We start from the raw sequence: 25,709 nt of genomic DNA, 5'->3' as shown, positions 1-25,709 counted from the left end.
TTCGAATATGAGTTCCATCATGGAACCAATGCTGCCTAGACAGCTCAAAATGTTAAAGAAGTGTTTGGGAAGGATGTGGCTAATGAATGCACAGTATGTTGATGGTTTGAGAAGTTGCATTCTGGTGATTTTAATCTTGAAAATGAGCCATATGGGTGACCTGAGACCAAAGTGGATAATGATGAGCTGAAAGCTGTAGTGGAAGCGAATCCATCTCAACCTATGTGTGAATTAGCAGCAAGGTTTGATGTTACTATTCCAAAAATATTGAACCATTTGAAACAAATCAGCAAGGTAGAGAAACTGGATAGATGGGTTCTGCATGAATTAAACGAGCCTCAGAAGAGAAATCATCTCAAAGCTTGCCTTTCTTTGCTGTCATGACATAAAGGCGAACCATTTCTACACCGTATTGTTATCTGTGATGAAAAATAGATTCTTTTTGACAATCACAAGTGTTGAGCACAATGGTTGGAGAAAGATGAAGTGCCTAAACACAGTCCAAAATGGAATATTCATCAAACAAAGCTAATGGTGTCTTTTTGGTGGTCCATTGCTGGTATTATCCACTGGATACAGCTACATGAAATCTGGCCAATCTATTACAGCAGATGTCTACTGCAACCAATTGGACAAAGGATGAGGATGCTTGTGATTAAGTAGCCGATATTGGTCAACAGAGACAGGCCAATCCTCTTGCATGACAATGCTCGACCACATGTGGCACAAACAACTCTGCTCAAACTACAGCAACTGGATTTGGAAACTCTCTGTCACCCACCATCTTCACCAGACCTTGCACCAACTAACTACCACTTCTTCCAGGCTTTGGACCACCTCTTGCAAGGAAAGTATCCAACAAGCTGTGGAAAACGCCTTTTGTGATTTCATCATCACTTGGTCTCCAGGCTTCTTCGCTGTTGGCATAAACAAGCTACTGTTAAGATGACAAAACTGTGTCCATTGTTTAGGCACACACTTGATTAATTGTACTGCCTCTTGTTTGAAATATAATAAACTACTTTTGATTCAAAGTCAGATATTTCATATTTAATGACCTAAATATTAATAGTTGTGGGGAGATGTATGGCCATGACTGTTTGCATTAATGGGTTGTTGTGAGGGCCAGGTGACCTGGAATAAGCAAGGAATTAACAAACACCATGTAGCAAACACCTTTGTAAAAGTGCATATATGTTAGCTGGGCTGTGCATCTTATATGTTATTCTTTAATGTATAGCAAATGATTAAATCTGTGTAAAATACTTGATGCTTGAACCTCTCAGACTCAATAATTGACTGATATTTACTTTTCACATGGCTTTCTTTCCTGTTGAGTTCAGGCTCCCAAGTGCAATCTCTGTTTTGACTGGGAATGAGAAAAAAGCGAGTTTAGGGGAGGTTTGGGAGTAGTTCTGAGAAGGAGGAAGGTTGAACTACCCGAGAACAATCTGAGACCTCTGAATCTGAATCCTCCCCATTCTACTGCTGTTCAGAAAAGTGGAATGAGAGAAAGGCAAGCATGGGTTATGGGTGCTGATGGAAACCAAGTAGGATTTTCTCTGTTGGGAATGGTGACATCAATTTAAAATGGGGCTGTTTCAGAATAAAAGATGTTTTTGGAGGTAACTGAATAAAAGTGGATATTCTTTCATTTATTCATTCACAATTCAATGTCCATTGCCTGCCTATTTATGAAATACAGTTGGGTGGTGGTGGTGAGGGTGGACATTTGAGGTTATGATCTCAAATACAAATTTTTAATAGAGACCTAATTAAAAACAGAAAATTGAAACAGATGTAGATTTAGAATGAATTAATTCAGTTATCAGATCTTAATGCCGGTTGCGAATTAAAGTAACATTCTACAGATGATAATGTACCATATGCTATTAATATTTAAGATAATTATAGGTGCTGTGTAGAAAATATACTTGACTGATATTACCACCATTATTAATAGAGTACAATGCCCTGCGTATATGTTGATTTAACAAAAAAGGCCATATAATGAGAAATTCTTGAGATTTTGGAAATAGTTTCAATTTTGTTTCCTGATAACTTTCTCCTGAGGTTAAAAGGATACAAACATTACTTGCCTCTCAGAGAAATGAAGCAAAAAATAAGTCAGTACCGAGTCGCAAATTTTTAGGCAGAATGCCATGCTGCCTATACGCTGTCGTACCCAGAGCAAGAGCTCTTCACCTGGAATTGGTGAAGCCTTAGAGGCTCCGTCCATGGATGGGTAAACACCAGGAGTAATATTATGTGCAATTTGGTGTTTGTATGTACCCATCTACTTTTTTGTTTGTTTTTTAATCAGGAGATTCTTTAGCTTCTGTCAAATGAAATGGATATTTTATTAATAATTTCTACCATTACCTGACTACTCATTTTAGGTTTAATAATGGATAACTCTGTGATGAGCTAACAACTTAACTCATGGCTTTTCTTTTATCTAATGGACATTAAAATTAAAATGTATTTTGAGACCAGAATCATTACTAGTTAGTATTCATTCTCAGACTCATTAATCATGTCAATTTTCTATATATCAATAGTAGCACAAGGTTGTTTGTTACTGGTTATTAAAGCCCTGATTCCAGTAGTCCTTACATGTTGCATAACACAAATGTGCACTCAATAATTACTTCATGATTTATGTTCTCTAGGTTGCTTTTCACAATTTTTTAAAAATATTTTTCCTTCATATACATTTTTTTTTTTTTTTTTTTTTTTTTTTTGAGACAGAGTCTCACTCTGTTGCCCGGGCTAGAGTGAGTGCCGTGGCGTCAGTCTAGCTCACAGCAACCTCAAACTCCTGGGCTTAAGCGATGCTTCTGCCTCAGCCTCCCGAGTAGCTGGGACTACAGGCATGCGCCACCATGCCCGGCTAATTTTTTGTATATATATATTTTAGTTGTCCATATAATTTCTTTCTATTTTTAGTAGAGACGGGGTCTCACTCTTGCTCAGGCTGGTCTCGAACTCCTGACCTCGAGCGATCCACCCGCCTCGGCCTCCCAGAGTGCTAGGATTACAGGCGTGAGCCACCGCGCCCGGCCTCATATACATTTGAAAATAAATTTTGAAATAAATATATTTGAATTAGTACCAGTAACAAAATTATAATTAACAACAAAGGAAACAGATATCAGTGTAGGAGGCTGTCTCCATGTATAGTATATCATGAATTTAAAGATTGTATTTGACAATAAACTACATGAAGAGAACATTTATTAGTTTTATCATCAGTAAAAATAAAGCCAATAAAAATATGTATTATGCACATATAATGTCACAAATGTATATTAAAAATGGTAATAATAATAGTAGTAATAATAAACCTGCACATATGATATAAATATATGCAGTATATGATATAAACATATAAATGTATAAAATAATAGTAAAACTGAAAATATTAGCTAACACTTTTTTAGGATATATCATTAAAGGTTAAGTCAAGCAAACAGAAGCTAGTCTGCATCATAATAGGGTTTAATAAAAATGAGTTCACATGATAGAGAGTTAGAAGGCTGGGGCACAGAGGCCAGAGAAATGCTGCTGAAGGTTGGGGGGCTGTCCGCAAAGGTCAGAGGTGGTGACCCTGAATATATCATCCTGAAGCTCAGAAGCAGGTGGTTCTCAAATGCTTGCCCAGAAGCTGCTGCAATTCACTTTCTTTGTGGAGCTTTCACAGCTATCCCAGTGTGCAGTGGAGATTTCCACAGTCTTGCTGGGAAGCTGCTGTGAATCTTTCATCTGTTCTCACATCTGCCTGCAATCAGCTCTGGAGAATAATTTCTTGCGCATCTCTCTGCTTTCCAAGTCTCCTATAAATTCCTCTCCTTTGGAAACTCTAACCAGCGTGATGTGAAGGGAAATAGTCCCAGCCTTAGAAGAAGGCGTTAGGCAATCCATCACAGTAGGCTGCATACATCTCAAGCACTTTATGGATGCTTTGCAATCATTATTTAATTGCCATGGCAACCCTATGATGTAGGTATTATTCTTATTCACATTTAGTAGATGGAGTATTGAATGTTAAAGCTAGTGAGTAGAAAATGAGTGATTCAAAGTAGTGTCTATTTGGTTTCAAAGCCCGGGGAATTTGATCACTACTGTTTCCTGTATCTTCCATTGCATTTTGTTTATGTTAAAAATATTATTGATTTTAGTAAGTATGAATTAAATCTTCTGTTGGTGACAGCTGCTAATATATTTTGTTTGTAACTGGAAGACTCTAGGTTTAGCTAGCCTGTGAGTGCTCACAGGATCATATTAAAATCAATCCCTGTATTTTAATCAATCTGTAAGTCTTTAGCCTAAAATATCTACAAATGTTTGTTTTTCAAGGCAGGAGTGCTGGTATCACTTTTTTGTTCTTTTAATTTATATACACCCACAGCCAAAGCCTCCCAGGGAATTTCATGTCTCAACTCTTGCACTAATGGTAAGAATTGAAGATGAGCTTCCTGTCCTTCCCTGGGAGCACTGTTCCCTAGCGGTGTTCAGCCTCCATACCTGAAACTGGCATGATGCTTTAGATGACTTTTTCCTTATGGAGAATGATCCCTGGGAAACTTTCTGCAATCCAGTTTCTAGCTGCTACTTGGCATTCTAGCTGCACAACTCTGTTCTCATCTCCTCAAATCTATCAGCCCCTCACTTCTATCTCTGTGTCTTTAAATCCTACCGGTGGAAATAAATCAATCATTATATTGCCAGGCGCATCCTTGCAAATCTAAGGATCTAAATTTTTATGTCTGGGAAAGGGGTTTCTGTCAAGTTCAAGTCCTCAAAATCATTCAAGTCCTAATGCCAGTGGATACATGGATTAAGTGAGAGGCAGAATAATTCCTCTTGTAAATATAATCATTTAAAAATAGACTCTTGCCCAACCAAGATATTCAACATACACTTTTGCAAACATCAACTATTTTCATTTTGCTTATGACTGAATTTGTCCTTTGTCTTTAGTCTCATATATTCATTAATGGAATGTAAGTGTATCCAAAACTAGTTGCTACAATGATAATATTTTAAAAATTTAGTAATGATTACTTGGTTTATGACTATGTAATCCATCTTCGAAAGAAAATGTAGAAACACTTCAGTTTATTAGAAAAGAAAAAAATACACCCATACATTTTTCATCTAATTTGAAAGGTAAAAATTAAAAAAAAAATGAGATCTTCGGAGGTGTCAGGGTAGAAAGTGCTGTGGCTTTAAAGCCCTATTACCTGACCTATTGGTGCTTTATCGGAGTACTCTAGCATTCTGTGGCGATAGTAATTTAGTTGGTTTTTCTATTTATTTTTCTTTCCATTTCCTGGAATCATTTGTAATATATAATTAGTTCAAATAAAATATAGTACATATTTTCTATAGAAGCAAAATCCAAAATGTTTTAAATTGCATTCCACGGATGTGTAATTGGGGTTTAAATGGACCCTGCATTGCTTTACAATTACCTTTACAACAGAGAAATGGCCTCTTTGGTTATAGCTATAATAATTGAGAATTTAAATAGCAGAAATAAATAAGACCTGTGCCAACTTGTTCTTTGCTTACCTGTTTTACAGAATATAAAAAATATTACATTTGTCTGATGATATTTTGCATCACAGTATATTTATTGTAAAATTCCTGTGCTCTTTTTCATTCCAACTCTATGTTCAATCTGCACATTTTTGAGATACTCTGAATTATTTTATCCATGTATTTAAGATCAACTTGGGATCTTGTCATCCACAAAATCCATTTAGCCTCTGCTCAGATAAATCTGTGTGTTCCTAGACTTAGAAATATAAAGAAATATCCCAGAGATAATCATGACAGCTTTTGCTGGGCTGAAAAAATGCTTTAGTTGTTATTTATTAGTACAGTGAGGGACTCTAATTAGTAATATTTACCTGTGTCAATAAACCAAGCATGTAGTCATTCATTTATTCAGTGAACATTTATTCAACACTATGAGCTAGGTGGAGTTCTAGACTCTAGGGGTGCAGTAGAGACCAACAAACCAGGCAAGTCCTTGCTCCTAGTACTGTGGTGGTGGGGAGGAGGGACACACAACAAACAGGTGAGCAAATATTAAACAAAATGCTTCTGGAGAGTGCTAAATGCTGTGAGAGAAATAAAATAATAAAGCGATAAAGACGTATGAAGATTGTTTAGGGCAAGCTTCTCTGGGAAGGTATTGTTAGTGGCTGAGTGATGACTAGTCAGCCACCTGAACATGCAAGAGAAAAGCATGCAGGGCAGAGGAAATAGACTACCATCCGCAAAACGAGATGGGCTGGGGAATTTTCAGTAATGCTTTCTTTAGCACTCCTAAAATCTGATTTTTCAGGCCTGATCACTAGAACCACTGCCTCTCACAGAATCTGAGCCTAAAATGATAGTGGACAGACTAGAATTCTAGGCTAAAACCAACAACATGAAATGTGAGTGATAAGAATGTAAAACGGTGCACGTAAGTTCACAAACCCAATTACACAGTACAAAATGATATCCACATGGTTTGACAGATGTTCATATTCAGACAATCTGGGGATTCTAATTGACTGCAAAATGGAGATTACGCTTTGCTGTTCTTGACTTGAAAAAAAACAATGTATAGATATTTCCCTTGGGCAGATTTCTGCCCAATTTAAGGTATCCTTAGAGCCTCCAAGATGGAACATCCTGCTTTGCAGGTAGAGAACTCACCTTTGCTTAACTCAAAAGGAAGAAAGGGAGAAAGGGAGGAGAGAAAGAAAGAGAAAGAGAAAAATGACTCATCAGGGCTTTTCATAAAAATAAAATTCTGTATTACTTGGAGTCTAAGACACTTTTTGGTTTCTATGAGTTTGTAACTTGTTACTCCCATTCCAGCAAAATTTTCTTCATTTTGGAATATTTATATATTGTTAAGAAGGAAAAATGACATTGGTATATAAAGTATAAGATGAAGTTTAGCAAAAGTTTAGTTTATAATAGCATCTCTCAACATAGTAATCTGAAGTTTAAAATTCTTCGACTATAATTTTAAAAAGAATTTAGATTAATTTTTAGTATATTATTGGCTAAGTATGATAATAAAAATAAATATAAATAAATATGTCTTGGTTTTGCCATATATTAGCTGTGTAACATAGACAATTCACTTCTCTACACTTCTCTTTCCTCAAATTGAGGACAATAAATCGTACTTGCCTGAAAAGATTGTTATGGGGATTAAGTTAGTTGCTGTATGTAAAGCAGTTGGAGCAGTGCCTGGCAATAATAAATGCTAAGTAAGTGTTTGCTATTATGGTTCTGTTGTTAGATATAAATGTGTGCTCTATTCTGCCTTCAGGAATTAATGACCAAGTTAATAACTGAGACACCTGATCAGCCAATCCCGTTTCTCATTGATCATCTTCAGTCTAAACAAGGAAGCCGTGGACAGCTTCAAAGGACTTTGTCTGGATCTGCAGCTCTCTGGGCAGAAAGTGAAATATCAGGTAAATAAAAAATATATTTTGCAGTTAGTTTTGGGTATATTTAATGTAAAAATTTCAAAAGTCTTTTTGATTATAAGATAAATCTAGATGGATAGTGACCTAGGGTTTCATGTATTCATCTATGACTTTATCGAGTTGAATTTGAATCTATTATACTATATTATGCTTCAAAATATAAGAATCAGTGTAGTCCATTTTAATATAAATAAGATTCAGATTTGCATAGAAAGATTTAATTCTGTAGACATTTAAACTAATTATTCTAAACTTTTTTCTTTTCTTTTTATGAAGAATTTGAAATAAATGCTTATAGCTCATCTGTATAGAATGATAAAAAGTAGATTTCTACAAAATTACTTTTCTTCTTGCCCAAACTAATGATTATTCTCTATTTCTCCCAGCCCTAATTTTGTGTGTAGTAAGTTCAACCTTAGGAAGATTCATTCATTCTTTACGTTGGGGAACCAGCCTTCCAAGTCTGTAATACCCTCATCTCCCCATTAAACACATTATGGTGAGATAATTGGGTAGATTTTAATTCTATCTTTGCCTATAAAACGTGTGTCCAGCTTTTTTCTTCTACACATTGGTCTGTGGCTTTGGCATTTACTTTCAAAACCAAATCCCCTCATGCCCATTGCTTGGTTAACCAACTGCTTGCCTGTTTCCCATGAGAATCTGCCTTAATGGACCCCAAATGCTTTCCTGGGATGACATCATCACTTCTTTCCTCCTCTTCATGCTCTGTGGGATTCCATGAAAGTATTTAGGTCTTTTTTGGATGTATTCTTCTATGAGTGCCTTCTTGAGACCCTGTCACAAGGCCATGCTAAAGTAGGTAAAGGCAGGATATCCCCCAAGGAATGTGGATATTTCTGGTATCACTTAACCATACAGAAGTTATTCTTATTATATAGGAAACTAGAATATGAGCTTTTGGCATACAAAAAAGGGAACTCAGTTTTTCTTGGCCTCACTTTCTTGGGTTTAGATTAGGGTGGGTATATAGGCATGGGCTTTGGTTTATAGGTGCTAAGATGGCACCTGCCACATGAAAGAGATTAGATGAGCCCACTGAAGCTCATGTGAGCCCATATTTTATGGACCATAGTATCTGGAGAGACTATTATATTAAACTTTGCATTTTAAATTAGTACACATTTAGTATCTCAGTGGTCACATGTCAGAAGTCTGTGCTTGGCTTAGCTGAGTCTTTTATTCAGTCTCACAAGGCTGCAAAATCAAGATGTTGGCTGGGTTGCATTATTATCTAAAAGCTAGACTAGGAATCTGCTTCCAAGCTCATTTGAGTTACTGGCAGTTTAATTTCTTTTAGCTATATGGCTTTCAGCCAGGGGCTACTCTCAGCTCCTAGATGCAACCCAGATCCCAGAGTTCCTTGTCACATGACTCTCACATCATAGCAGCTCACTTCTTTAAAGTCAGCAAGAGCTTCTCTTATCCAGGTGTGCTAAGGTGGAGTCTTATATAATAGAATGTAATCATTACCTTGAAATATCATCACCTTTGCCATATTCTGTTCAAACCAAGTCCAAGGTCCTGTCTGCACTCAAGGGGAGTTGATAATGGAGTAACATCAGGGGCAGAGATACTGGTTAAGAATTACCATGTTATTCCATCAGTTCTCTTACAGAGTTCCTATTGGTGAATTTTAGTTTCTTGTGGGGCGTCTTAGTAGATAATTACAGCAGGCAATTGGATGTGAGTCGAAAGCTCTAGGTATGGGTCAAGGTGGGAGTCCCAGATGTGGTTTTCAATCTTATACAGATAATCATGACAGTGAAAGAAGGAGGAAGATGTGGTCAAATTTATAGATAAAGTATGGGATGGACTGGGAGAAGGCAAGTGTGAGATGATTCTGGATGCCCTAAATTTTGTCTGTATATTAAGACATGAAGGTATTTGCTGAAGACAAGAGGGCTGGGAGTCAGATAAGGAAGATTGAAGTGAGTGGCACCAGTTATGATAAGTCACCAAGAGAAAGGAAAAGAGTTGGCAAAGGAAAATAAAAAAGAGTGTCAAGCAGTTCTGGGTCCTACCTGAAGTTGGAGACATGAATTAATTATTATTAATTAATCATGGAAAGAACCAGCAAGATTGTGATTTTTCTCTAGCAGCGCCCAGAGGTTCTGGGTAGGGAGAGAGAAAACAGTTGGAGAGACTGATTGAGAATTGTGGTTGTTGCTACTACAGCAAGAGTGGAGGGCAGGAGAACAGTTTTATAAAGGCGTTGAGGACAATTGTGAGCAAACTGTGCAGGTCACCAAGCACAAGATCTGGTCTGAGAGGTATTGAGCAAGTACAGGAAGAGATTTAGACATAGAAAGCCAATCACAGAGTTCAAAACCTTTAGGAGGTCAATGCAGTGAAACTATGAGGGATGCAGAAGGATATGAACTGTGCTGAGAGATTGTGATTATTTGAGCTCAAGATGTTTGAGGTGGAATGATTCCAGATGATGAAGGAAAAGTATGGCAGGAAGGAGAAGGGTATAGACTATTCTTAAATGTAAATATAACTGAGGAGGTTATAATGTGGGTGGTAGTAAACAATACCAGTTTAAACCTTGACTGTGAGTTATTTGTGTTGGTGCATCTTATTAGCTGGAGAATGTCTTAATATTCAAAGTACTTGGGTATCATACTTTCTGCAACTATTTGAAGATGTCCTCTTGTTGCCTTTAAATGTATCTAGCAACTTGGGGTATAACATTTTTTTTTTCAAAAGTCTGTCATTTAATATTGTGGAGTAAGACATTGTATTTTGCTTTCTTACTTATTGACTCATTTCTCTGGAGGTTTATTAAGTGAAGTGGGTTCTCCGTGTCACCAGCTCAATTTTCTACAGTATCAGTTTTCTTCCTGGTTTTGAACACAAATTTAAATGCTGATATTACATTTTAGTTTCCTGTCAGTACTTCCTTATCTACTTTTTTTTATTTCTATGTGCAGTTACATTTTTAATCATAGGGTGGTTAGCCTATATCCTGTCTAATTTCTTTTTGTTTCATAGAATTCATTTTTCTTTATTTTTGTTGAAAAAACAAAACAGCCATGTTGCAACATTTAGTGGTTCTTTTCATTATAATTATTTTTAAAACTATTACTACTGCTGCATCTTGAATGCTGTATTCTTGTTTTTTATATTACATTTTTCTTAAAATGATATTTTTCTATTTATTTAAACTTAAATGAGAAATGTTCTATGTAGTTCTAGGTTTGTCAATAAATTGTGTTGGTGGATTCCTTTTTGTCCCCTCTCCATACAGCTTGGAACTATTTGGATTCTTTTCAAAATTTTGGAGAGGTGAAATCATAGCTACTATTAAAACTGTGTAACTCCATGTAATGTGTAACGATGTCTATTTGGCATTTGTAAGTGGGTGGCCAGAGAGGAGGCTTATGAGTCATCCATGAAGCTAAGATGGTTTTAAAACTGATAAATTAAGACAAGAAGGCAGAAAGAAACCCTAAGGAATGCCACAAATGAGAGGGATGGAAGATGAGTAAGGAATGAATGAGATGGAGAAAGAGTAGTCAGACAGGTAGTATGGGGATGAGGGGAATGTAATATCCTTAAATAAAGGAAAGTAAAACTCCACAAATATTTATCTGCATAAACCCATGAAATGCTTGAAAAAGAAGTCAAGAGGGATAAACTCTTGGAAAGATCCTTTAATTTGGGAATTAGTATGACATTGATTACGTTTGAAAGGGAACTGTAATAAAGTTGGTTAAATTGAATTAATCCTTCTTGACTAGAAGAGAAATTGATTTAGGTGAATATCAATGATTTTATGTGTAATAATGGATAAGGTAATATCAAGTGAGTGAAATTTACTTAAATGTGTGATTGTTTTTATTTACAACAGAATACAAATACAATGCTTTATTTCATGACAGTCATTCATAGAATGTTATTTTAAGTGATGGGAATCCATGCCTTAAAAAGCCTTTCAAATAATTTCACAGTTTTACATAACATAATTTTATTCATATACAAACTGATTCATATCAGATTCAAAACTCTAATTTACAGATGAAATTAAACAAGGAATACTTTTGCACGTGTATATAATTTTTGAGATGAGGTGACCTATAGTTTTTGTCAAATATATGTAATGACATCATGGATTTGGTTTTTAATCAATCTTGGAATCACTTTATTGAGTTTTTATATATATTTTGTTTTAACAGAACCTAAAGGAACCAGAAGGGATTTCAGAAGCTATGATAAACCTTGGCAATTAAATGCAAAGAAGCCTAAAAAATCAAAAAGTGACCTTGCTGTGTCTAATATTTCTCCATCATCACCAGACTCCAAATCATGTAAGAAAGTTTGTTATTCAAATGCTATTCAATGTATGTAAGTCTATTTTGTTAAGAAAATGAAGGAAAGAAGGTAACTGAAGCCCAGCTTTTCATCTTACATTTCTGGCTGTTAATCCTAATGAATTTCACATTCATTTCAGTATTAACATTGATCTTTACTTATATATATCTGCTCCATCACTTACATTTTCAAACATGTGTAATTGATTTAGACCTTTTTGAGTATAATAGTCTTTGAAAGTACATAGAGCAATTCTTTTGCCTCTCATGGCCAGTGGCAGCATTATGTCACATTCAAAACAGCACCTAATCTATATTTAATAAAGTATGTAAAAGCAAATTAACTCTTTTAGACCAGAAGCGAAGGAGATTTCTGTTTAAAACATTTAACAAAAAATTTTAAAAATCCTTCATCTAGAATCTTCCTACTCATTATTTGTGAATGAATCCCCTGTATTTATTTCATTCCCTACCTCCCTAAGCATTGCTTCTCTGTCAATGGCCCATTGCCTTGTTAGCTGCTGGGTTTCCCCACTGCTCTGCTACCACCACTTACCTGTAGACATGTCAAAAACCTCAGCAGCCTGTAGCAAATCACAGTTATTCTTAGAAGAAAAGAGAGCTCGCAAGCTGTTCTTACGCATCAATTCCTTGTGCTTGTTACAGAGTGAGATGTTTGATTTTAATTTTCACAGAGAAAGGAGTAGGCAGAAAACATTTATCTTTGTTTGGAAATGTTTGAAAAACCACTATGTGCTAACTGGAATCTGAATCTGGGTCATTTGTGAAAGCAACTAAAGTTAACTCTGTGAGTGTCTTTATTGACAGCGTGGTACGCACAAAAAGCATTGTATTAACCAAAGTTCTTGTCAGAGTTATATCAAGTATTACAAACTTCAAATGTTCTTTAGAAATTACTATTACAACCAAATTATCCTGCTTTACCAATTTGGTGTATAAAGTTAGGTCCCAACATTTACAAAATATGTAAGTTTAAAATTCGTAGATCATAACAATATACTCAGTCATATCCAACACAGTGCCTAGTTCCATTAATATGTGCTAAATGATGAAAAAGAATAAAGGAAGAAATAAAAAATGAAATAAGTTAGGTCTCAATCTCCCTTTTCATCATGGAGATCTCTCTGTCTCCCCCCTCCTGTCTCTCTGTTCTCTTTCTCTTTCTGTCTCCCTTTCTCTTCAAATGATAAGTCTATAACCCTAAGGGATTACAAAATTATAGGGTCAGTTTTGGATTTAATCACTCATATTGAGGGGAGAATGCCAAAAGGCTCATTCTACAGGTCCTGTGCTCTTTGATGTGATCTAGCCTTGGGGCATTGCTGCCAGTCTGGGGATTATCTCCCTTTCTACTCAGGTAACCTACTTCCAGCCTCTAGTTCCACTAGACTGTTAACAAGCTTTTTAAAGGAAAACTAATAACAAAGTATCATGGGTTTTTAAAACTGCCATGTGTAGAGTTAATATATACAACAATAAGAATACAATAGATTTAGGATTATTCATTGGAAATACATTGTCAAAACATATTAAATTGCTTCTAAAGTACTAAAATGTCTTTTGAATATAGATTGTGATAGGTTAAAGATACATTTATCATCTCTAATCATCACTATGAAACAGCACAAAATTCTTAACTAAAAAATTAGTAGATGCATTAAAATGAGATGTGAAAAAAATTCTGTATCCTCCTAAAACAAAAGCAGGAAAAAAAAAGTAGCAGAAACAACAGATGGGAAAAATAAAAATCAAATGCCAATATTGTAGGCTGAGGTACAAACATGTCCATAATTATAATAAATATAAATGTAATAAACATCCCAATGAAAGCAAATATTATCATGCTGGATAAAGAATGTAGATTTTTTTTTTAAAATAAGAAACACACTTTAATTATACAGACACAAACAGTTTGAAACACTAAGCATAAGGAAGACTATAAGGCTAAAGTAATATCAGAGCAAGTATAATTCAATAAGGATATTACCAGAGATACAAAGACCATATCATAATGCTAAAAGGTCGTTTAATCAAAAAGATGAATACTGAAGAGGTATGCACCCACAAACAAAGTTCTCAATTATGTGATGCAAAAATTTACAAAACTAAAGGGAAATAGAAGCAGAATAAGTGGACCAAAAAATCAGTAAGGATATGGGAGAGTTGAACAACGCTATTAACCACTTTGAGTTAATTGACACTTTTGAACACTATGCCCAACAAAGTTAGACATTTATATGGAAAAAAACTCATAACTTTGATCCTTACCGTTAAAGGCAAAGAATTTTAAGAGATGTTCCAGTTACTATGGATCTATAACCAATCACCCCAAGACTTTTTCTTTTAGGTAAAATTAACATAAGATTAACCTATTCTGCATTGTACAATTCAATGGCATTTAGTACATTCACAATATTGTGTTACCTGGTCTTTACCACTATCTAGTTTGAAAACATTTTTATTACCCCAAAAGGAAACCCTATACCCAATAATCAGTCACTCAATATTCCCACCTCCCACCCTAACCTGGCAACTTGCTTTCTGTCTCTATAAATTTATCTGTTCAGGGTACAGGCATACCTTGGAGAAACTGTGGATTTGGTTCCCGAACTGCACTGGAGTGATTATTGCAAAATGAGTTACACAAATTTTTTGCTTTCTCAGTGCATATAAAAGTTATGTTTACATTATACTGTAGTCTGTTAAGTATGCAACAGCATTATGTTTAAAAAATCGTATATACTTTAATTTTAAAATACAGTATTGCTAAAAAAATGCTAACAATCATCTGAGCCTGCAGCAAATCATAATCTTTTTGCTGGTGGAGAGTCTTGCATTGATGTTGATGGCAGTTGACTGGCCAGGGTGGTGGTTGCTAAAGGTTGGGATGGCTGTGGGAATTTCTTAAAACAAGGCAATAACGAAGTTTGCCATATCGATTGACTCTTCCTTTCGTGAAAGATTTCTCTGTGGCATATGATGCTGTTTGATGGCATTTTATCCACAGAACTTCTTTCAAAGTTGCAGTTAATCCTCTCAAGCCCTGCCACTGCTTGATCAACTAAGTTTATGTAATATTCTAAATCCTTTGTTGTCATTTCAACAATGTTCATAGAATCTTCACCAGGAGTAGATTCCATCTCAAGAAACCACTTTCTTTGCTCATCCATAAGAAGAAACTCCAAGTGGTATCATGAAATTGCTGCAATTCAGTCCCATCTTCAGGCTCTACTTCTACTTTTAGTTCTCTTCCTATTTCCACCACATTTGCAGTTACTTCATTCTCTGAAGTCCTGAACCCCTCTAAGTCATCCAAGACAGTTGGAATCAACTTCTTGCAAACTCCTGTTAATATTGATGTTTTGACCTCCTCCCATGAATCACAAATGTTCTTCATGGCATCTAGAATGGTGAATCCTTTCCAGAATTTTTTCAAATCACTTTCCCCATATCCATCAGAGGAATCACTATCTATGGCGGTTATAGCCTTATAAAATGTATTTCTTAAATAATAATACTCAAAGTCAAAATGAGTCCTTTATCCATGGGCTGCAGAATGGTTGCTGTATTAGGCATAAAAGCATTAGTATCCTACATCTCCATCACAGCTTTTGGCTAACTAGGTACATTGTCAATGAGCAGTAATATATTGAAAGGAATCTTTTTTCTGAGCAGTAGGTCTTAATAGCAGGCCTAAAATATGCAGTAATCCATGCTGCAAACAGATGTGCTGTCATCCAGACTTTGTTGTTCCATTTCTAGAGCACAGACAGAATAGATTTAGCATAATTCTTAAGGGCCTTAGAATTTTTGGAGGGGAAATGAGCATTGGCTTCAACTTAAAGTCACCAGCTGCATTAGCCTCTAACAAGAGAATCAGCCTATCTGTTGAAGCTTTGAAGCTGGGTGTTGACTTCTCCACTCTATGAACATCTTCTTGCAGTATGAAGCTGTTTTGTCTAAACTGAAAATCTGTTTTTAGTGTAGCCACCTTCATCAATTATCTTAGTTACATCTTCTGAATAACTTTCTGCAGCTTCTCCATAATCACTTGCTGCTTCGTCTTGCACTTTTATGATACAGAGATGGCTTCTTTCCTTCATGCTCATGAGCCAAACCCTGCTAGCTTCCAGCTTTTTTCCTCACCCCTCTCAGACCACATAGAATTGAAGAGAGGTAAGACCTTGCTCTGAATTAGGCTTTGGCTTAACGGAATGTTGTGTCTGGTTTGATCTTCTGTCCAGACCACTAAAACTTTCTCTATATCAACAATAGGGCTATTTCACTTTCTTATCATTCGTAGGAGTAGCACTTTCAATTTCCTTGAAGAACTTTTTCTTTGCATTATGACTTGGCTAACTGTTTGGCAGAAGAGGCTGACATTTTGACCTTTCTTGGCTTTCCACATGCCTTCCTCGCTAAGCTTAATCATTTCTAGCTTTTTGATTTAAAGTGAAAGATGTGCAACTCTTCCTTTCATTTGGACACTTAGAAGCCACTGTAGGGTTATTAGTTGGCCTAATATCATTATTGTTTGTCTCAGGGAATAGCGAGGCCTGAGGAGAAGGAGAAAGGTGAGGGAATGGCCAGTCACTGGAGCAGTGAGAACATACACAACATTTATCAATTAAGTTAGCACAGTCCTTTTACCCCAAAACAATTATAACAGAACATCAAAGATCACTGATCATAGATCACCATAACAGATATAATGATATTGAAAAAAGTTTGAAGTATTGCAAGAATTACCAAAATGTGTCACAGAGATACAAAGTAAGCACATGCTGTTGGAAAAAATGGTGCTGATGGACTTGCTTGATGTAGGGTTACTGCAAACTTTCAATTTGTAAAAAAATCAGTATCTGCAAAGTGCAATAAAGTGAAGCACAATAAAACAAGGTATGCCTGTATATCATATGAATGGAATCATACAATGTGATCTTTTGTTTCTGGCTTATTTTACTTAGAGCAGATTTGTGTGGTTCATCCACATTATAGTATGTACACTACTTCATTTCTTTTTATGGCTGAATAGTATTCCATTTGTGGTTTTACCACGTTTTCTTTATCTGTTCATCTGTTGATGGGTATTTTGGTTGTTTCTATCTTTTGGGTATTGCAAATAGTGACAATATGAACATTCATATACAAGCATTTGTTTTAATACTTTTTTTCCATTATTTGGGTATTATACTTTGTAATAGAATTTCTGGGTCATATGGTAATTATTTGTATAACTTTGAGGAGCTGCCAACTGTTTTCCACAGAAGCTGCACCATTTTAAATTCCAAATAGCAATGTACAAGGGTTCCAGTTTCTTCATATTTGCACCAACACTTGTTATTTTCCTTTTTCTTTCTTTCTTTCTTTTTTTTTTTTTTTTTAACAAATTATAGCCATTCAGGTAGATGTGAAGTGGTATCTCATTGTTGTTTTGATTTGCATTTCCCTAATGACTAATGATCTTGAGCATCTTTTCAAGTGCTTCTTATCCATTTGAATATCCTCTTTAGGAAAATATCTATTTAAGTCCTTTGCCCGTTTTTTAATTGTTATTGAGTTGTGAGAATTCTTTGTGTATTCTGGATACTAGACCCTTATTAATATATGATTGATGAATGTTTTCTCCCAGTTTTTAGATTATCTTTTTACTTTCTTGATAGTATTCTTTTATGCACAGAAGTTTTTAATTTGAATGAAGCTCAATTTATTTTTTTCTTTTCTTTGCTTGTGCTTTTTTGTGTAATATCTAAGAACCTCTTGTCAAATCCAAGGTCATAAAGATTTATCTCTATCTTTTATTCTAATAGTTTTATAGTTTCAGGTCTCATACACAAGTATTTGTTCCATTTTAAGTTAATTTTTGTATATGATAGAAGATAGGGGTCCAACTTCAATCTTTTTTTTTTTTTTTTTTTTTTGAGACAGAGTCTCGCTCTGTTGCCCGGGCTAGAGTGAGTGCCGTGGCGTCAGCCTAGCTCACAGCAACCTCAAACTCCTGGGCTCAAGCGATCCTTCTGCCTCAGCCTCCCGAGTAGCTGGGACTACAGGCATGTGCCACCGTGCCCGGCTAATTTTTTCTATATGTATTTTTAGCTGTCCATTTAATTTCTTTCTATTTTTAGTACAGACAGAGTCTTACTCTTGCTCAGGCTGGTCTTGAACCCCTGAGCTCAAACAATCTGCCCACCTCGGCCTCTCAGAGTGCTAGGATTACAGGCGTGAACCACCATGCCCGGCCCAACTTCACTCTTTTGCATGTGGATATTCAGTTGTTTCAGAACAATTTTTTGAAAATACTGTTCTTTCCCCATTGAATGATCATGGCACCCTGTTGAAAATCAATTGACCATAAATGTGAGGGTTTATTTTTGGCTTTCAATTCTATTCCATTAATCTACATGCTTATCCTTTATTACTATTGATTTGTAATAAGTTTTTAAATTGGGAAGTGTGAGTTTTCCAATTTTGTTTTTCTCTTTTTGTCTATCTGAGTCCCTTGAAATTCTGTATCAATTTTAGGATAAGGTGTTTTTTTTTTTTTTTTTCCTGAAGAAAGGCCGTTGGGATTTTGATAGGAAATGCATTAACTCAGTAGATCACTTTGGAGAGTATTATGATCATAACAATAAAGTTTCCAATCCTTGAACATGAGATGTCTTCATTTATTTATGCCTCCTTTGATTACTTTAAGCAATGTTTTGTAGTTTTCAGTGTACAAGACTAGTACCTCCTTGGTTAAATTTATTCATAAGTATTTTATTGTTTCAGATGCTATTGTAAATGCAATTGGTTCTCATTTTCCTTTTTAGATTGTCATTGTTAGTGTATAGAGATCAAACTGATTTTTGTCTTTTGATCTTATATTCTGAAGCTTTGCTGAACTAGGTTATTAGTTCTAATAGTTTTTTTGTGAATTCTTTAGGACTTCTAAATATAAGATTATGCATCTTCTTATACAGATAGTTTTACTTTCCAATTTGGTTGCCTTTTATTTTTCTTTTATTGTATAATTGCTCTAGCTAGAAATTCCAATACATGATGGGATAGAAATGATAAAAGCAGGCAGACATTCTTTTCATGTTATTCATCTTCAGGGAAAGGCTTTAAGTCTTGTACCACTGAATATGATATTGGCTGTGAGTTTTTCTCACATGCCTTTTTTCATGTTGAGGAAGTTTCTTTCTATTCTTAGTTAAATTTTTTTATCATGAAATTGTGTTGAATTTTTTCAAGTGCTTTTTTCTTCCGTCAATTGAGACAATCATGCAGTTTTTCTCTTCTATTCTATTAATATAATGTTTTACATTGCTTAATTTTTATGTTAAATAACCCTTGAATTCCTGAGATAAATCCCAATTGGTTGCAATGTGTGGATTTTCAATATGCTGCTGGATTTAGTTTGCTACTATGTTGTTTAGGACTTTTGTATCTATAATCATAAGAGATATTGGTCTGTAGTTTTCTTGTGATGTCTTTGTCTTTGGTATCAGAACAATGCTGGCCTCATAGATTAAATCAGAATATGATCCCTCTTTTTCAATTTTTTGGGAAGAATTTGAGAAAGTGTGGTGTTTGTTTTTCTTTAAATGCTTGGTAGAATTCACCAGTAAAGCCATTTTATCCTGAGCTTGTGTTTGTTAGGAGATTTTTGATTACTGAGTCAATGTCTTTACTTGTCATACTTCTATTCAGGTTTTCTGTTTCTTCTTGAGCGAGTATTTGTAGTTTGTGTGTTTCTAGGGATTTTCCCACTCAATCTAAGTTACCCAATTTGTTGGCATACAGTCATTTATAGTATTCTCTTATAAACCTTTTTTATATATTTAAGGTCTGTAGTAATGTCTCATTTTTATTTCTGATTTTAATGATTTGAGTCTTCTCCCTTTTTTCTTAGCCAATCTAGCTAATGATTTGTTAATTTTTAAAACATTTTAAAGAACCACCTTTTGCTTTTGTTGATTTTTTTCCTATTGTTTCTCTATCTTGTATTTCATTTATCTCAGTTTTAATTGTTACTATTTCCATCGTTTTGCTGGCTTGGATTTAGTTTGCTCTTCTTTTTCTACCTCCTTAAGGTATAAAGTTAGGTTATATCAATGTGACATCTTTCTTCTTTGTTAATGGGGACATTCACTGCTATAAATTTCCATTTGAGCACTGCGTTCACTGTATCTCATAAGATTTAGCATGTTGTTTTTCATAATTTTTTTTTGTCTCAAAGTATTTTCTAACTTCTCATTTCTTCTTTGCCCCATTGGTTGTATAAGAATGTGTTGTTTAGTTTTCTCATATTTGTAGATGTTCCAGTTTTTCTTTTGTTTTTGATTTCTAGTTTTATTCTTTTGTTATCAGAGAAGGTACTTTGTATGATTTCTATTTTTAAGAATTTATTGAGACTTATTTTGATGCCTAATGTATGATCCCTGCTAGAGAATGTTCCATGTGCATTTGAGAAGCGTATGTACTCTATTGTTTGTGAAATGTTCTGTATACATCTGTTAGGTCTAATTGGTTTTTAGTGTTGTTCAAATCATTGATATCCATGTTGAGCTTCTGTCTAGTTCTTTTATTGAAAGTGAGAATATTAAAATCTCCAACTATTATTGTAGAATGCTTTATTTCTCCCTTGAATTATGTCAATTTTTGCTCCTATATATTCAGGCTTCGCAGCTAGTTGTTTATGTTTATAATTATTAATATTATATTTTCTTGATGGATTGACCCTTTTATCAATGTATAATGTCTTTCTTTGTCTCTTGTAATGATTTTTGTCTTAAAATCTATTTTGTCTTATATTAGTATAGCCACCCAGCTCTGTGTGGCTTATTGAATGAAATATCTTTTGATTATTGCATGGCATTTGTGTGGAATATCTTTTAATCATCATTTTTCAAATATTCTTTCTGCTCCTTTCTCTTCTCTCCTTTTGGGATGACCTTTGTATATTGTTACATCATACATATTGATCAAATAAGAAAACTCATGACATCTTAACACCTGATTGGTATTTGATACAAATTTACATTTATTTCTTATTTTAAAACATAATGAAATAACTCTTTTGAGAAGAAAAGGATATTTTCTTAACTAAAACATTGCCTAGCACAAATATTTGTGAAATAAAACTAAGAAGTTTTCTAAGTGATTGTTCATATTTTTAAAAGAAAAGGGCACAAATATATTAACAGTCATTAACTTTTATATGTAGAAAGAATACTATTATCAATTCATTTTTTAAAAAACTATTTCTTTCTAAAACGTTGTTAAACATAGATGCTACATGTTAATCAGGCCAGTTTTATGAATAACAACACAACTTAGCCTAATCAATAGATTGTGAGCTTGGTAGAATGTAATCTTCATGAGTGCAGGGTATTTTGTTACTTACATTCCCATGGATACATATCCAGCATCTAGAGCAGTACCTGATACATAGTTTGTGCTATATGAATGAGTTAATGAATAAATAAAGATAATTTAAGTTTGTATTAATATTAAAATATATTTTAGTCTTTATGGGCAGTCAGTTTAGAAATTGTACATTTTCAGATAACCAAAAAATAGCACTTACACAGTGCAAGTTGGTATAGGGACAAAGATCTGCAAGGTCATATTATACTACAAATTTTCAATAGTTATTTGTCATAGATGCCATAGGTAGGTTTGATGAAGGTTTTGTCATATGATATTAAGTATTTCTACCAGTTATCTATCGTGTGGAATGGTTGCGGATGGTAAGTAGGATTTTGGCAGAAATGACAAGAAGGACATTGCCCACCAATTTCCTGTACATAATGGTGTATGCTGGTCCTTTATAGCCATTTCAAATTTATAATCTTGATGAGAAAATTGGGATAAATATGTTGGCCTAGATTAAAACCAAAAACTGAAAGCAACTCTTAGTGGTTTTATTTGTGCTTTTGCATTTGAGGGAGTATTTTTCAGGTTTTTTAAAATGTTACATTTAGCACAGAATACACAAAGAGAAATGGCTGGATATTTATAGAATACCACTACAATTTTAGAGAAAAAAATGAAAGGACAGTACATATGAATAGAAAAGTACAAGTTACGTAAATACAAAAGAATGAATATGGCGTAACAGTGCCTTAAAAATCATGATATGGAAATACAGAAGGCAGGAGACATGCCGTAATGATCTCACTATAGCCAGTTTTTGGCATATCATAACTACAGTATGGGGGATATTTCCTGGCGTATTTAAAAATGAAAGTAGAGTACTTTGGGGGAACTTGTAGATAAGAACATTAGCATTTATTAAATTTTACAAAACAGAGTTGAAAGATCTAAATAAATCAAATTATTTTGGTTCCAAAGAAATGGATAAACAGCATCTCAGAAGCCATGTGGAGAAAACAGTAAATTTATTTTTTAACCCATAGACAGAAATCATTAGTGGAGGTCACAGTGAGTCAGAATTTGACTAATACAATGAGTTGTTAAAAAATTAGCCCTGCTCAATGTGCTTTTTTATGATGGTGTCCTCATTAGGGAAGAATGAGGAATGACCATCTGCAAGGTGCTGGGGGTGGCTTCCTGCACTGGAGTGAGCTTTGCCTCAGTGACCTCAAAGACCCTTCCTAATCGCAGATTCTGTCACCTTCTCCTATGGGTTGTATTACGCTGTTGATGCTATTTTTCTGTTTTCCACTTTTCCAGTGAATACTTTTTAAAAATGTATTTAAACTGTACCATTGAGTTTTAAGATGTAGTATGACCTACGTAAGGTTTTAAAAGAGATGTTCTCATCCCAGGACTGTATCCTGGACTGATGACCTCATAAATCTCTGTCCATTATTTATAAAAATAGCTTTTGAAACTACCCAGTGTAGTTGATTAAACCATGATTATACTGTGGCCTTGGTTGTCCTGGATTTGGTTCCCATGATAAGTTATGTAGGATATATGTATCCTTATTCAATAAATGGTGCTGGGAAAACTGGACAGCCACACGTAGAAGACTGAAACAGGATCCACACCTCTCACCTCTCATAAAAATCAACTCATGGTGGATAACAGACTTAAACCTAAGGCACGAAACCATAAGAATTCTAGAAGAAAATGTTGGAAAAACTCTTATAGACATTGGCCTAGGCAAAGAATTTATGAACAATACCCCAAAGGCAATCACAGCAACAACAAAAATAATTAAATGGGACCTGATCAAATTAAAAAGCTTCTGCACAGCCAAGGAAACTATCCCTAGAGCAAACAGACAACTTACAGAATGGGAGAAAATATTCACATGTTACACATCCAATAAAGGGCTCATAGAACTCAGGAAAATCAGCAAGAAAAAAAATCAAACAACTCTAACAAAAAGTGGGCAAAGGACGTGAACAGAAACTTTTCAAAAGAAGATAGACTAATGGATAAAAAGCATACGAAAAAATGCTCAACATCTCTAATCATCAGGGAAATGCAAATCAAAACCACAATGAGATATCACTTATCCCCAGTGAGAATGGCCTTTACCAAAAAGTCCCAAAACAATAAATGTTGGTGTGGATGTGGAGAGATAGGAATACTCATACACTGCTAGTGGGGCTGCAAACTAGTACAACCTCTGTGGAAAGAAAGCAATGTGGAGATACCTCAAAGAGATACAAGTAGAACTACCATTTGATCCAGCAATCCCATTACTGGGCATCTACCAAAAGGAACAAAAGACATTCTATAATAAAGACATCTACACTAGAATGTTTACAGCAGCACAATTCACAATTGCAAAGATGTGGAAACAATCCAAGTGCCCATCAGTACATGAGTGGATGAATAAAATGTGGAATATGTATATCATGGAGTTCTACTCAGCCACAAAAACCAATGGTGATCTAGCACCTCTTCTATTATCCTGGATAGAGCTGGAACCCATTCTACTAAGTGAAGTATCCCAAGAATTGAAAAACAAGCACCACATGTGCTCACTATCAAATTGGTATTAACTGATAAACACTTATGTGCACATATAGTAGTAACATTCATTGGGTGTCTGGCAGATGGGAGGGGAGAGGAGGGGATGGGTATATATACACTCAATGGGTGCAGTGCACACCGTTTGGGGGATGGACATGCTTGAAGCTCTGACTCAGGCGGGGCAAGGGCAATATATGTAACCTAAGCATTTGTACCCCCGTAATATGCTGAAATAAAAAAAAACATAAAAAGAAATTGGTCTTAGTTCCTCTCAAAAGTTGCTAAGGAAAAGTTCTTGGGTGTTGTATTAGTTTTGTGTTATGTGACATATAACCTCCCCAGAACTCAATGGCCAAAGACAATTTATGATGTCTCATGATTCCATGGGTTGACTGGCCAGTTCTCCTGGCCTCACCTGGCTTGCCCATGTGGTGTCTTCGGGGGTAGGTCTGTAGGCGCTGGGGTCAGCTGGGATGATGGACAGCTGGGCGTTGTGTGGTAGTTATCTGAGGATGATGACTGGGACTGGTTTTTTTTTTAATCTATGCTGTTATTTTGTAAATTAAAAAGAGAGAGAAACCTTGATAGCATATGGTGATTTCCAGGGAATTAGATAATGCAGTGATGCAGATTGCAGATTAGAGAAATTATTTAAGAAAGTTAACAAAAGTGCCAATATTTTGAAGAATCTGGTACAAATATCATCTGCTCCCTCATCTAAGCTTCGCTTTCAGGCCTGGGTTCATCCTTAGGGATCCCCCAGGAATGGACTGTGAGGTAACAGCAGTGGGTCCGGAGGGTTTTGTAGACTGATCATGGTCACTGAGTCCGCTCTCCGCCTGCTTCAACTCTGGTGTGTTAATATTAGCTGAGATCCCCGTCAACAAAGAAGCTCAGATGAGGCAGATGCATTCTTTTTTTTTTTTTAATTTTTAGATTTATTTAAATTACTAAAGCAAAATTAGCTTAATTTGATAACTTAAAATATACAGACATGAAGGAAGAGAAATAGTCTTTTTCTCTTCCCCCCGCTTCAGATTCTTCTCCCCTAGAAATAGTTTGTATATTTGTATGTCCTTTTCTTTGTACACACTAACATATAGGGTGATTTGCTGTCTAAAAATCTCCTTAAACTGTACATATTCTTAAGCAACTTGTTTTTATTATTTTAAAGTACATTGTGGATATATCCCCATGGTAATACATTTAACTTATGACTTTTGATAATTGTATACTATAGCACAGGATGACTGTGCCTTAATTTATTCAGCCATTCCCCTGTTGGAGGACATTTAGATTATGTACAGGGTTTTGCTGCCACAAACTATTTTCTGAAATATATAAGTCTTGCATTTCTGTGAAAATAAACAAACTTGGACATATGTACACAAGTGCAGGTGTTGTCATTTCTTTATCATGACTTACTAGACATAAGATTTCTGGGTCACAGGGTCAGTGCATTTTTCACTGTAATAGATATTGCCAGATTACTTTTTTAAAAAGTGACAGAATGAACTCAGGTGGGTCAAAGGCAATATATGTAACCTAAACATTTGGACCCCCATAATATGCTGAAATAAACAAAAGTGACAGAATGATTTATTTCAATAGTTCAAAACTATTTCCTATATCCTTAGCATATAAATATTTCTTAAAAATTTATTTTACTCGATTTTTATAAAAACATAATAGATATAGTTCAAAAAGTAAAGTAGTACCACGAGATAGTAGTGTCCTTCTTTCTCCCCAACTCTGCGTCTCGCCTGGAAGCTCTTTCAGCTCTTTTAGATGTTCCTTTTGGTTCCTAAGTCTATGTGCCTGAAAATACAAGACTCTCTTACTTTTTAAATTTGAGACATCATCTCTTGACCTCCTTCATACTTTGTGCTTCATACTCCAATCC

General features: G+C 35.0%; 1 protein-coding gene across 1 annotated transcript in view; it reads left to right on the top strand.

Moving 5' to 3' along the window:
* LOC138381833 (uncharacterized protein C8orf34-like) overlaps positions 1-25,709 on the top strand; it is a 159,601-nt gene that overhangs the window by 72,978 nt on the left and 60,914 nt on the right. Inside the window, 2 exon segments of the mRNA XM_069466418.1 lie at positions 7,346-7,493; positions 11,711-11,842. Coding sequence (XP_069322519.1) covers positions 7,346-7,493; positions 11,711-11,842 — 280 coding nt within the window.

The sequence above is a fragment of the Eulemur rufifrons genome, chromosome 3 (genome assembly GCF_041146395.1).
Source record: "Eulemur rufifrons isolate Redbay chromosome 3, OSU_ERuf_1, whole genome shotgun sequence".
NCBI classification, from domain to species: domain Eukaryota; kingdom Metazoa; phylum Chordata; class Mammalia; order Primates; family Lemuridae; genus Eulemur; species Eulemur rufifrons.
This window is presented reverse-complemented; position numbering and strand designations above follow the sequence as displayed.